The sequence below is a fragment of the Mauremys reevesii genome, linkage group 2 (genome assembly GCF_016161935.1).
Source record: "Mauremys reevesii isolate NIE-2019 linkage group 2, ASM1616193v1, whole genome shotgun sequence".
NCBI lineage: Eukaryota > Metazoa > Chordata > Testudines > Geoemydidae > Mauremys > Mauremys reevesii.
The window spans coordinates 29,853,764-29,867,609 of NC_052624.1; the positions used below are offsets into that span (position 1 = coordinate 29,853,764).

At 36.4% G+C, this 13,846-nt stretch overlaps 1 protein-coding gene across 9 annotated transcripts in view; it reads left to right on the forward strand.

The window, feature by feature from the left end:
* ARHGAP12 (Rho GTPase activating protein 12) overlaps nucleotides 1-13,846 on the forward strand; it is a 142,225-nt gene that overhangs the window by 111,335 nt on the left and 17,044 nt on the right. For 6 of the 9 annotated variants that reach the window (XM_039524543.1, XM_039524546.1, XM_039524548.1 and 3 more), the window contains 4 exons: nucleotides 273-334; nucleotides 4,501-4,582; nucleotides 11,363-11,467; nucleotides 12,742-12,840. In XM_039524543.1, the coding sequence (XP_039380477.1) occupies nucleotides 273-334; nucleotides 4,501-4,582; nucleotides 11,363-11,467; nucleotides 12,742-12,840 (348 nt within the window). The remainder of the gene's footprint in view (nucleotides 1-272; nucleotides 335-4,500; nucleotides 4,583-11,362; nucleotides 11,468-12,741; nucleotides 12,841-13,846) is intronic. The other 3 variants (XM_039524545.1, XM_039524547.1, XM_039524550.1) reach the window with 1 other exon arrangement.

Consider the following 13,846-nt stretch of genomic DNA (forward strand, 5'->3'; position numbering starts at 1 on the left):
CAAAGAAATTAGTTTTCCAAAGAGTACGTGGGGCCCTGAATAGGGTCAGCTTCCCACTTATTGAATGGTAATGATGAACCTTCTATTGTCATCTTGTTTTCATCACTATGCATATATTTAAACATAATATAATTTCTGCAAGTGTCATATCAGTGAAAATATTTCTTATTGCCAAATGCTTATTCAGTGGTGCTACTGATGAACAGGAATATAGAGGCCCGTGTTCATAAATGTAATGTCTTATTCTTTGTGTAATGTCTGTTGTCCTACAGGGTCAAGAGAAGTATGGATTATTAAACGTAACAAAAATTACAGAAAATGGGAAAAAAGTCCGGTAAGTCTACACTTAATTATGTCTTCTTGGTCATCCTATTCTAGTTCTGTGTATTGCTATTTATCAAAGTAAATACGCAACAGCAAATATTAGGATTTTCATAATAGGACTTTTAATCAGTTTTTTATAACCTCTTTATTCTGGATAGAATTTGTAACACTTCTGTGTGAATTTGCCCCAGTTTCTCTTTGGGACAACATTTTCCCTAGCCCAAAGCTAAACGTGATTCTGTCAGTGGACTAAAGATCCTAGACTTCTGACAAGACAGACTTTGGCATGTCAGGTCTCTGGATAAGATCCTGCTTTAATTGAAAGTGCTCATTCATACTCCATTTGGGTGTGATATTGTGAGGCAATAGCTATTATTAATCAATCCACAGGTTCACCTAATTAATTTTTTGTTGTAATTATCCAAATTGTTCATTTCCAAATACCAGTTAAACTGATTGGTAAAGGAATATGATGATGAAAGGTATTAATCCTGTATGGCATTAGCAATTTAACTAGACCTTTGTTCTTCTTGTTTTCCCTTCAAATAAGTCTTCCTTTATAGAACTGAAGTGTGACTTTCATAACAAAGCTAATTTTAAATTTTAATCAACACTGTACTAATTCTTCTCCTATATTCCAAGAGTAGTTGTATTCCCTGGAGGGGAGAGAAGCTTCAGTTGTTGCCTCTAGCTATCTTGTCTAGCCTGTACCTCATAGGAGAGGAGATGTTCTGGTCCAGATTCTTATTTCTTTTGTGGATATAAGTTTTACCACTTTCGTCTTTTGCACTTAAAAAAAAAAAAACTTTCAAAGAGACTGGTGTGAGGTGTATTTTGATGCTGTGCTATAACTGCACTATAGTTGAGGTTGCACTAGAGTTCAGTTTTAATAGGAGCTTTAACCATTAATTTTGTTAAAATCTCGTTGAAATGGCAAAAAACAAAACATGAACTTGGAACACTATTTGAATTTTTCATGGTTTGAAAAATGAATTCATACAAAAAGAATAAGAAGTTATAATATTACCACTTTTGGCAATTTTTTCCCAACTGGATTGTCTCACTTTTCTTTGTACCTCTTTTGCAAGAAATCTAGAGCACTCTGGGATCTTCTCCTTTGTCTACATTGTGGTGCCTCATACTGATTCCTCAAGTATCAGTTTCATGTTAGTAGTGTTAATCCAGAGAGCATTTTATAATTTTTTAGCCATAATGGAAAATGTGCACCAAGGCTAATTTAACAAAAAATCATCATTGTGCAAACACTATCACAGTGACTCCTTCACCAAATACCCTCTGAAGCCTAGAGGAAAGCTTCCTGAGATGGGAAAGAGAAGACTAGAACTTCAAATCTCACCTTTTCTAAATGCTGTTTAAATTTCCATGCAATTCACTACCCTTATTGATGATAACCCTCAACCCCAACCTAGAACAGTTAATGAAGAGCTACCAAACATTCACCCACTCTAATTTGTTCAATTAAATTAGAGAGTTTATACAATATCATTGCCAATACAAAACTTGGATCTCTGGAAAAAAAACAATCTTATCCACTGCGCTATGCTGACTTTCAAAGCGACTAACCCTATTTTGGCTATTTTATCTCTAACCACTATAACACCAGACTCCTTTCCCAGAGCTAGGGATAGAATCCATGAATCCAGTTCATTAACTGTTTACTGCTGACTAGTTATGTAACCCATTGGGAAAGTGTTAGGTCCTCCTCCAATATCAGGTCTATGGAGGCTTTAGCAGTTACTCCTGTAGCTCTAGTAGTAAGGGATCTGAAGGTCAAGAGGTTAATATGCTGCTGCTCATCTATGACAGGTTAGTATGATTATGTGTGACTTGCACAGTGAATAGACCATTTTAAAAGTAGGTTTTGTACTTATAATTTACAGATTATCATAGTTTTATATGTATTGTAAAATGCACATTTCAGTCATTTATCACACATTTTGCTTGTGTAACTCACTGGTCAGTGTGTTGTCACGTTTTGTGCCAAATCCACAGAGGATGCGAGTTTGTGACAGCTTGAGAGCCTGACTCTTTAGGATAAGTTGTAAAAGCTTTTAGCTGTGGAGGTCATTGGTTTAATCCTTTGTGTTGGCCAACATGGTGGCCATCACTCTTGCAACTGTCCTCCGCTGACATATTTGAAATTTGAGAAGTATGCTTCATTCCATCAGGGAATGGGGAGAACAATAAACAGATCTGCTGGTGTAATACAAGCACATGCACCTAGTGCTGCAACTGCATCTGGCTGTATCCAAGTTCTAGAAGTCCATGAGAGGCCATGGAGTGTGTTGGGAAGTGACTCCTTTAGTGAAGTTCCCTCCAGCTGACAGGTTATGCTGTCACTGCTAAACATAGGGCTGCTTTTGGTGTACTTAGTCTCAGTAACTTTTAAAATGGTGATAAAATGTTAGACACAAAGAATTTACTGAGGCACATCACAGTTTCTCACAGTTTTCAGGAGGGTCAACACAGAACGAGATTTGGAAAGTCAGTTTCTCCCTCTGATTTCCAGGCAGGTACAGCTCTTGTTCTCCCTGGCTCTGGTGCCATTCGCTGAGGTACTTAAAAAATGCATTAAAAATATCTAGGAGAAACAAAAACTACGTTTTGTGACAGTGAAGATTGCGACAGCGTCCACCCAAAACCTTAAAGACATGGAAATATCTTAAAAGGATAGACTTGTGCATTCCTTTTCACTTTCTTATTGCCTACAACAGTAGGTAACTCACTCCAATACTCCATAAAGCTTTCATTCCCACCTCCAACAGATACTCAAAAGCAGTAGGTACCCAACTTCATCAAACTTGCACTCTAAAATAAAACCTTAAGTGATTCAGCATGTGCTGATTTGTTGATATAATTGATGTGAAGGCATATGAGGTCAATCAGCTAAGGTTTTATGTTGGAGTGCTATTTTTGGGGTATGTATTACTGTTGGATGAAACTGATCAGCTGTGAAATAGTTAAGTGTTGGAGTTGAGAGGAGTGAGGCAGCTCACATTACTTAGAGTGATAATTTATCCATGTGTGGCATCAGTAAGACTGCAGTGTTCACATTCAGAGTATTCTCTTTTCAGATATAAGGGTTATAAACTGAACTTTTTTTAAAAAATGAAAGCTGAAATGTTTCAGAAACCTGTTGGCCACCACAGCATTGTCAGTATGATATACTGCAGAGTACTGGCTCAGTCTTACCTCTGGCCTCAGAGATGGTCTTCATCTTGAATTTCTATGACACTTTGCTTAGTTCCACAGATGGCCACTTAAATTATAAATAGGAATAAATATACAGGTTGTAGTATGGACAGTTGTCTGTTATGAGACAACTTTTGGAATTCTACCTTTTTTTTTTTGTTTTAAATGTTGCCTTAATGTAAAAATATTTTCTACTTAACTCAGGTCTACTTTTCATTTAGTCTAATTTAAAATGTGGAATGTTAGTGTCTTGCTTAGTCTCACATTCAATATTACATTTTTTGTTCAAAAGAAGCCCTTAAAAATCATGCAAGTAGGTTTAGTATAGCCATTTAGGTTTATGGACTTCTGCTTAAAAAGAAGCAGTATAGCCATCCTATCTATTTTGCTAAGCTATTTATTATTATTTCATACTTAGGCAATAAGACTAGAAGACATGGCTACTCAAGATTTTTTGTTTTTTACCTCAGGGGAATAGATGTTCAGAAATGGTAATGGACTTACATTTTTCTGCATTGTAAATACACAACAAAAATTATTTCAATACAAATACAAATTAGTGGTACATTTACATCCTGCGTAGGTATGAGGTACCATGATCAGTCAGTCTCATGATTATGCAATGCTTTGACATAACCTATTTAATACTCTGCAGTTTGGGCATGCTAAATTAGCATCTTTGAGATCATAATTATACACTGTGATTCTTCTAGTGAAACTGGTGGCTTTCACTACTAAATAGCTCTGTTTGGTTTAGATTTTGATGTCCAGCTTGGGTCAATTAACACAAGTTCCCCATAGCAAATATAATAGTAGCAATTAAAAGACTTACTAATATCACTAATGAGAATATATGTAGTTAATTGTGCTAACACACCAGTCAGCATTCTAGCAGTGATGGACAATATGAGGTAATTTAATTTTATCTGCAAATAAATATAAATGTCAGTATTTTAATTGCAGAAAGAACTGGATGTCGTCGTGGGCAGTATTACAAGGTTCATCATTATTGTTTACAAAAACCCAAGGAACTGGAACTAGTTGGGTAAGCACGTCAACCCATCTTTTTGCTTTATTTAAATGTGGATCAGATTAAGCACAATAAATTCTAGCAATTATCAATAGAATCTATATAAAAAGGTACTTGCATCATTCAAAAAACGACAAAACAAGGAAAATGAGGGAGGGGGAAAATAGCTTAATGTAGCAGTTAATTATGATGAAGGGTAAGAAGAAAACCAAATATACTCTTTTCTGTGTAAAAAAAAAAAAAAAAAAGAATGTATCAAGATTTTTTTAATCTTATCAGCACTAATTTAGAAACTCATAATGGGTTTTCAGTTGTCTTCAAGTTTGTCAGAAATGAATAAAAAGACAGAAGGTTGCAGAAGATGCTCCAGACCAAATATGTCCTTGATTTGTTTCTCACCAATGGGTTTCTGAATTGGGTCTGTTTTGTGTGTGTTTTTTGGTTCATGATTAGTTAGTAGCTTGAAGACATTTTTCACACTTTGAGGTAAGTTTGAAATAAATACATAAAATTAAATAATAAAGGAAATGCTAAAGCTCTGATTACACTGGAAGAACTGAATCAGCGAGTATGTACTTCATAGATTATGCTCTCGATGTGTGTGAAGCAACCTGAGGGATGGGGGAGAAGGCAGAACACTTACTGAGCTTTTGTCATGTTACAATCCATGCTTTATTGCATTTTGTTTTATGCTGCATGTTGAAATAAATATTTTTTTCACATGCAGTATGTCCAATAGACAAAAGGCATTGGTTAAGGGTATCCTGAGACTGAAAGGTCTTCAAATTTATATCTACCCCAAGTTGAACAACAGTTATTGTTTCAGTGATTATGTATATATCCAGTTACATCACAGAAGTGTCTTGCTATCCATTTTCTTTCCATATTAGATTTTGTACAAGATTACTGAAGTTCTTGTATTAAATATGTATGTAGTCCTATTTGAAAACTAATGAACGGTTAGATAAACAGATTGTAATTCTAGCAGCTGTATTTAACTGGCATGTGCTATTATTCTAGCATACTCTCTGGAACTTTTTTCTGCTTGATTCGCCCTCTGCTGCTTCACAGTGTATGAGCAGCAAATTGGTACTGACAGTTTTTCTGAAGGACTGTTTTCATTTCAGAGATCAGAAATCTTGTCATTTTTGCCATTCTGTTGCTTTGTAGCAGTAGAGTGGATGGTTGCAGGAAGCACAATGGGAATAGGTAAGGACAGAGAAGCTACTAGGATGGACCAGGAGGTGATGATAGGAAGGAAAGAGAAAAAATAAGGAGGGGAAGAACAAAATGAAGAGTAAAAGGAATGAGGCAATGTTAATCATATTGGGATATGATAGAGAGTGGACCTAGTGACCTAAGGATATGTTCACACCAAATGAATGAATTGAAAGAACAGGAGAGCGTGTGCATGGGAGTGGAAGCATGGTTGACAAAGCATAGAAAGTGAGTTTGAAACACTTAAAAGGATAAAGGAAACAAATGTTAAAAGACTTGTGCATCTATAATCATTCTAATACTGGGTAGAAGACATCTACAAGCATTTACATTTTAAAGGAAAAAATCAATTACATATAAACACTTAAATGCTTTTCTGTGCAGTGCATGTGATTTTTACATAAATTTAATAACATGGCATATTGGAGAATCTGGAAAGGTGAGCATGGGAGTGGGAAATGCTGGGATTAGGGAAGTGATTAGGTTTGGCAAGAATACAAATTTAATTTTTCTCCCTTTTATTGCTGACTGGAATCTAATTAGCTTAATTTCACCAACCCACTTTACAGACTAGCATATTCACTACAGATGATCATGAGAACTCTTACATTCAGTCTCTGTCATGTATAAAGATGATCCTCCCCTTTAAAGCACATTGCTGTTATTGGTACCCTCTAATCATTTTTATAGTTTTCTGTAGCTAAAGGTATAACACATACTGTAATCTTCCAAATCAATTCAGCAAATCTCCGGCTGGAGGTTGGACAGAGAGGGCCAGATCTCTGAGGTGGCACCAAGCAGTCTCTCTCTCTCGGGTGCCTGGCTGGGTAGTTCTTGTTTGCATACTCAAGATCTAACTGATCATATGTGGCATCAGGAAGGAATTTTCCCTTGGGTGAGAATGGCAGTGACCTTGGGGTTTTTTGCACTTCCTCTGCAGCATTTGGGTTACTTACCAGGATTATCTAGGTATATCTCACTTAATTATTTCCCTCCCATCTCAGGGGCTTCACGCACTGGTGCACCTATTCCCTGCTTGTGGCACATATCTAATCTCCTATGGGCTGTAATACTTTGGTGTAATTTCGATTGTTGGGATTAGTGTGATGGCCTGTAAGATACAGGGGGTCAGACCTGATGATATAGTGTCCTGTCTGGTCTTAAACTCTGCAACACAGTTTGTTAAAGTTTGGGAACCACAGATCTAATTTAAATACAAGTACATATCTTGTCCACTATATGGTAAAATATTTTCTATTTAGTACTTTAAGGAATGCAGTGTTGGAAATGAAAAGAATATTTACAGTGTGATCAGTGTAAACTAGCCTCTAAATTATCAAGAGAGAGTACCTGTTTTCAAAGACTGTGTATATTTCTGTGTGTACATACTTATGCACTTTTCTGCTCTCCCTGTGCAATGAAAAAATGAATACAATAATTTTAAAAACTACTTATCAGTCATTTGTAAACTCTTACCCCTCAGAAACAACCCATAAGAATATTTAAACGCATGTTGTACAGTCATGTTTAAGATCCACTTGAATCCTATTTAAGACCCAAGTTTAGTGTCGCCATCATCTGGTTGAAAAGATATTTGTTTAGTGGTTACCTAGTGGTTGATGTATTTGCTTTTATTCTTGTGCATTGCTTTGTGACTTCATCATTTTTCTTCCTTTTTCTCACCAAGTCATTTTGCCAGTGGGGCTTAATTCCTGAGCTCCTGCTCTCGCTGTTTTCTTCTTGGAAAAATGCTCTCAGTGGTCGGCCTGCTGTCACCTATGTAAACTGTGATCCTGTTTCAGCTATCACTGTATGTGTTCTTGTTACATGCCTCTTGCCACCATACTATTTTATTCACTATCAGTATCTTAAAATAAATTTGAAAGACACATAATTTCCCAAGAATTGCTAACTGAGTTGAAGTAATTTTCATGCCATTTTATGTAACGCTTCATGTTTTCTCTGTATCTTCTGTGGTTTTTTTGTGTTTTGTGTGTGTGTTTTGGAAATGCATTAAGGTTGTATATGGTAAAAATTAATGGGTATATTCCAATAATCCCGTAATCATCCTAATGGAACTAAATACAAAGATAATGCACTTCATCGGTACTGGAGTTCTAATCCACATTGTACCAGTTACTGGAACCACTAGTATCTTGACTAATGGAGAGCATGATATAGTATATTAACAGTTTTTAGGGCCTGTCTCTAATTCTTTCTAACAAGGCAACTAATGTAGGATGTTTGGAGGATATTTATATGCATTTGATTGAATGGTCTGTTTGAAATCTGTCAATTTTAGCTATAAATGAAATACCTAATGATCACATGACTGCATACATGTCACATTATGCATCATGGGACATGTAATGCAGCTGAAATAAGAGGAAAATGTCAAGGATGTCTTACTGCACAGGATGCAGAAAACAGATGCAAAACATCATACCAGTTTACATACAATAAGACAGCTTTCTTTGGTATAGTGTGGATACAGTATAGAAATGCTGTATTCTCAGAAAAGAATCCAATATTTGTAGGTTAAAATGTTACTGTTGAGCTAGCAAGTTTGTTTCTAAGGGATGGTAATTGGCTCATTTGAGCTGTCTTCAGTTCTGCAAAATTATCAGTTTAAAAAAAAAAAAGCTAAAGCTCAAATGCAAAACTTCAAAATCTACTTTCAGTATAAACAGCGAGGAGTCCTTGTGGCACTTTAGAGACTAACAAATTTATTTGGGCATAAGCTTTCGTGGGCATACTTTCAGTATGTTTTGATGATGATGGACAGAAATGTTGCCAAAAAAAAAAAAAATTTGATGCCGTAGTTGTTCAGTTACCATTTAGTGCCTTCAGAGGAAAGGGAAAGAGGCTGTTAACTTTAAATGTAGTCAGGCTACTTGAGATTTGGTATGGTTGCCAACATTTCACTTGTGGCAATCACTTTTGATTATGATCTCTTTGGTGGGGTTTGCAGTAGGACAATATAAATGCATCTGTGCGTGTTTAATTAGCAAAATAATAAGAGAAATTAAACTAATATAAACTCTTTTCCATTGTCAATCAAAATGTGCTGTTGAATGCATGAAATGTTAGGCCCAGATTGCTCATAAATATTTACCATCCGTTGTTCCTGAATACATGGTCTCTGAGTATGTGGTTTGGATTTTTCTACATTCTTTCAGAATCTGAACTGATTCTTGAAGAAATTTAGACTTTTAGTTGCTGAATGAGAGCCTGATTCTTAACTGCTTGCTACCAAAAGTTTTGCACTGTCCACTGCCAACTAATGTAAGCTCAGTGAGGGCAGGAACCAGCTTTTTGTTCTGTCTGTAACACTTAGCACGATGGAGCCCTAGTCCATGATGGGGGCTCTTAGGCACTATGGTAATAGAAATAAGACAAAATTAATAAATATTCTAGGAAAATCTGAGTTGTGTGATTTACTAAAATACAACAAACTGCTTTGAAATGTTCAGCTGTCAACCTATACTAAAAGTCTACATTATCTGAGATCTCTTAAATATGTTTATATTATTAAAACTATCTACTATACCATAACTTACCAGTATTGTGCAACTGTGTATATAAAAGAATTAAAGAATAAAATTACAAGGCACTATCTCTAATTGGAACATAAAATCTTTCTGGAGGATTGGGTCTGTCTAGTTTAAAGACAAATTCTTACTGAAAAACTTTTCTTCTATCCTTTTGTTGGGAAATTAAAGAAAACAGTACAATCCCTCCTCCCTTCATTTAAATTATTTAAAAAAAAATAGCCAAAAAAGTTCAGCATGTGTTAAGAAATGAATGACTCAGAGAATTTTCATTTAATATATTACCAGACTAAGTTGATAGTTTGAATTGGCCTAGGAGGTTGTCAGGTATCCTGTATTTGTGTGCGCTTGTACAGCAGCTATCTCAATGAGCCTGATCCTGAGCAAGTCCTCTGGCTACTGCTGCAAAACTATTTTAAAATGGTTTTCCTTATCATTGGATGGCTGCTTAGAGGCGCATATGAAATGAGGTAGTGTTTTTATTTTAAGGGGTCATTCTGTTTGGCATATAGTGTTGTCCCCACAGTGTTTGAAATTTTTTCCATAAACTAAGTCTGTAAAGCCACAAATAATTAGTTACCCAGCTGCTGTTGGCCTTTGAAAACCTCCTGCTCTGTTCCTGGTGGACAGTATCCATGGTACAGAACCATTGGCACTAACAAACATCATTGCTGACAGTCTCAGCAGAGAGGACACAGATTAAATGGGAATGGAAACTGAACCACTGTCATCCTAAAGGTGGTTCCTCCTGAATAGAGCTGAGGCATATTGATAGATTCACTGTGGAGAAGCTTGCATTGATGCTCTCCATGGGTTCCTCTTCTGTGGCTAACGTGAGGATTTTTTTTCTCCAGAGCAGTCAATCAGCACTCCACACAAACATTCAAATCACCTTTATAGAAAGACAAAACATGTTTAAGTCATTAGTCTGGAGCCAGGAGTGTCTCAGTGATGGTATGGCACTGAATTTCTATGCCATCAGCACTTCACTTCTAATCTTCCCCTTTTTGGCTAATTAAAATTTGGATTATTCATTTTTTGGCCCAAAATTACCTTTTGTGTTTTGTGAAGACCACAGGTTCAGACCCTTTAAAAGGGAAATAAAAGCTGTGTGATAAGAGGTGAAACTCTAGTGACCATTCAGCTTTCCATTTAAGACTGTTATTACATTATACATGTACCACAGTAAAACTTCATCAATGTGTTTTTAATTTTTATTTTATTGTTTCATAAAACCCAGTGCAACACTCCTTGTTTAACAAGGAAACTGGTGGTTGTGCTGATATCAGGAAAAGAGTGAAAAAAGAAAGTTTGTGAATGGTTTTCCCCACTTGCGTGAAGGACACTTGTGGGTTGTAATTCTCAGTCTTTCACAGTTTGTTGGTTATTCAGTGTTTGAACATTAGACAGTGAAATTCCTTTGTGTTTCTGTGCACTTGCACAGTGCAGCAGTTTTTGTGTTGCAAATACTACAGGGAAATGTTTTAAGTAAAATTTTAATTGTAAAATCAATTGGGTTTTATGAAACATTTCTTAAAAACCAACATCCCTTCAGTATACCAGAGAGAGGTTTTACTATATTCTACAAGAGTGTATTTTTACCTGTCTAGTAAAGCCATTAGTATTTTTTAGGTCCAAGTGTCCAGGTGTTGGTTAAATGCTAGAATGACTTCACCAAACGCCAACCTGTTTACAACTTCGGACAATCTATACCCAAAACCATACTATAATCAAATTATAGTTGTACAATTGTCACATTAAATATTCTGTGGTGGAGTTGGTTCTTTCATTTAAAGCATTTATTGGTATCCGTACATTTACCTAGCCTCAAAAACAGACCATTCTTTGGAAACATTTAGTTTTTCATGGTACCGCTTCTGTTGGGTAGTTGGGCAGAACACTGTACTTGAGTTAACTGTGTGTAGGCTGTAAAATACTAAGCTCTATTTTTATGCAGGGCACAAGTCTGTGTACACTTTTTAGGGGTAGTTAATCAAAGAAAATCATTATTTATTCTTTCTTTCAGAAGTTTGGGGTCAATCAATCTAAGCCAGAATTCACAGTGGATCTCAGAGGGGCAGTTATTGACTGGGCATCAAAGGACAAATCCAGCAAAAAGAATGTTATTGAGGTGAATTTATTTACTTTTCAGAAGTATGGCTTTGTTTTGGTGGTTTACTATCTCCAGAGGGGAAAAACTTCTTTAAAATTCAAACAAACAAACAAAATCAGTCAGTTGAATTAAAGGCATACGTGCCCCAGGACAATATCAAGATAAAGGTTTTTCTAAAATATTTATACATTACTGTAAGTGCAAGCTGTTTACCTTTTTAATATAGCCTGTAATGTATAATTGCTTTAGAATTTAGGTTAACTTGTTCTTTTTAGTGGCATCAATTTTTGAATCATTATATGGCACCTAAAAGCAGTAGCCAGGAACTTAAGGTTAGCTGAAACCAGAATACTATATTGTCATTTTAACACATCTCTTAGAAATAAACTGTTGTCATTTGCTGCTAAATAGTATTCAATTTTGTGCGTGTGTTTTGAATAACTTTAAGCAGTGGTCAACATGTTATACCCTTGTCTTATTTCTTAATTCTGTTGTGAGAACTGCATGGCTGGCTCTAGTATTTTTGCCGCCCCAATGGGCGAAGTGTGGGGGCACTTTGGCGGCAGCTCAAATGCGCCGCTTCATTCTTCTGCGGCAATTTGGTGGCAGGTCTTTCACTCCCAGGGACTGAGGGACTTGCCGCCGAAGACCCGGACATGCTGCCCCTTTCCATTGGCTGCCCCAAGCACCAGCTTCCTTCGCTGGTGCCTGGAGCTGGCCCTGGAGAACTGGATCATCTGATAATAACTCTTGGCTGTGTACTTTGTATTCCGGACCCCCGCTAGAACGCAGGGTTTTGCATCCATGCGCAGTCCCGCATTAACACTGGAACCACGTTACCATGGATTCCAATGAAGGTAATTCAATTTGGGATCCATGTGCGGTCCACCGCTATTTGTGCTATAAAGATGCGCTTTCTAGCGAGGGTCTGCTGTATTTATATTATCAGCATAGCTAACTACGACATGCTACACATTGTTCTCCTGTCTGAAAATGAGAAGACAGAGGTCACAGATAAATATCATTAACAGTTACAGCATTTAAAATTTCTATATTAATCAAACAATAGTTGTACAGCATGTATACACAATAAAGGATAGTTAAGATTCACTTTAGGGTTTGATATCCTGTCTGACACACACAGGCTTGAATTGTCCTATGAGTTGCAGCTACTGCACATTTGTGGTCATGTACAACTGTTGATTTTAAGTTAACATGATATTAAAACACTGAATTATTCTGAATATTTGTATTTTGTTTTAATTCTAATAGAATATTTCTTTTCTTTAAAGCTGAAAACCCGCCAAGGAACTGAACTCTTAATTCAATCTGATAATGATGTTTTTATTAATGAGTGGTTTAAAGTTCTCAGTTATACTATCAGTAATCAGGTATGTTTTTAAATCTTGAACATACTTTTTTCAGTGCCGTCATAGTTAGAAACTATTTTGTGAACCTACTCCATGATTCCAGCCCTTCAAGCATTAAGTGTATCACTCATGCTTTCATTTCTTGACTTCTTGGAAAGTGAGTATACTGGAGGTGGGAAGAGGAAAGGGCATTTAGTAGCTAGTTCAGTGGTCCCTGTTGACTGGCTAATGTAACAGCACCAAGCACTGATAAGGGGAAAGGGATTGCCTAATGGATAGGATGCTCAGCTGGGACGACCTGGATTCAGTTTCCAGCTCAATTACAAACTTCCTGTGCAACTTGCTTTCTTGAGCAAGTCACTTGATCTATCCTGTGTCTCAGTTCCCCATCTGTTAAATGGGGATAATACTTTTGTGGTAAAAAGGCATTGAGGATAAAATCTATATATGTCTGATGTACTTGAATGCTGCAGTGAGGAGGTCCATATAAGTACTTCAATATTAAGTGCAGACTTTTTTGCTTGAGTATGTCAGTCATTTGCTTAAGTTACATATGTTTAATTGCATGTAAATTAGAGTAATACCCTTCCTGGCTGGTGAAGACTAGTGTGATATTACTAGAGTTGATTGTCAGTGCCTCCCTAGAGAAAGCATTATGCCAAGGGCTTTTTATTTTTTAAAAGAAGTGAATTAGACCTCTTCTGAACAATCTCTTGATACTGACAAACTGTAATTACCATTTTATAGGGAAGCTTTATATTTGGGAAAGATTATTGAGGTGGTGGTGAGGCAGCTCCATCACTATCTACATTCTTAAGATCTGTTACCGCAGTCAGTTTAATTTTAGAGCTGGGTTTTGCACAAAGACTGCAATCGTCTCGATTTGTTATCTTCCTGGCAATGAATACAAACTTTATTTATTGCTGATTGAAGGCAGATGACAGTCTGAAACAGTGTTCTTGACCACGAAATGGTGTTGGCACATGTGTGAACCCCAGGCACAAGTAGAAAAATCTACTGAGTGGCT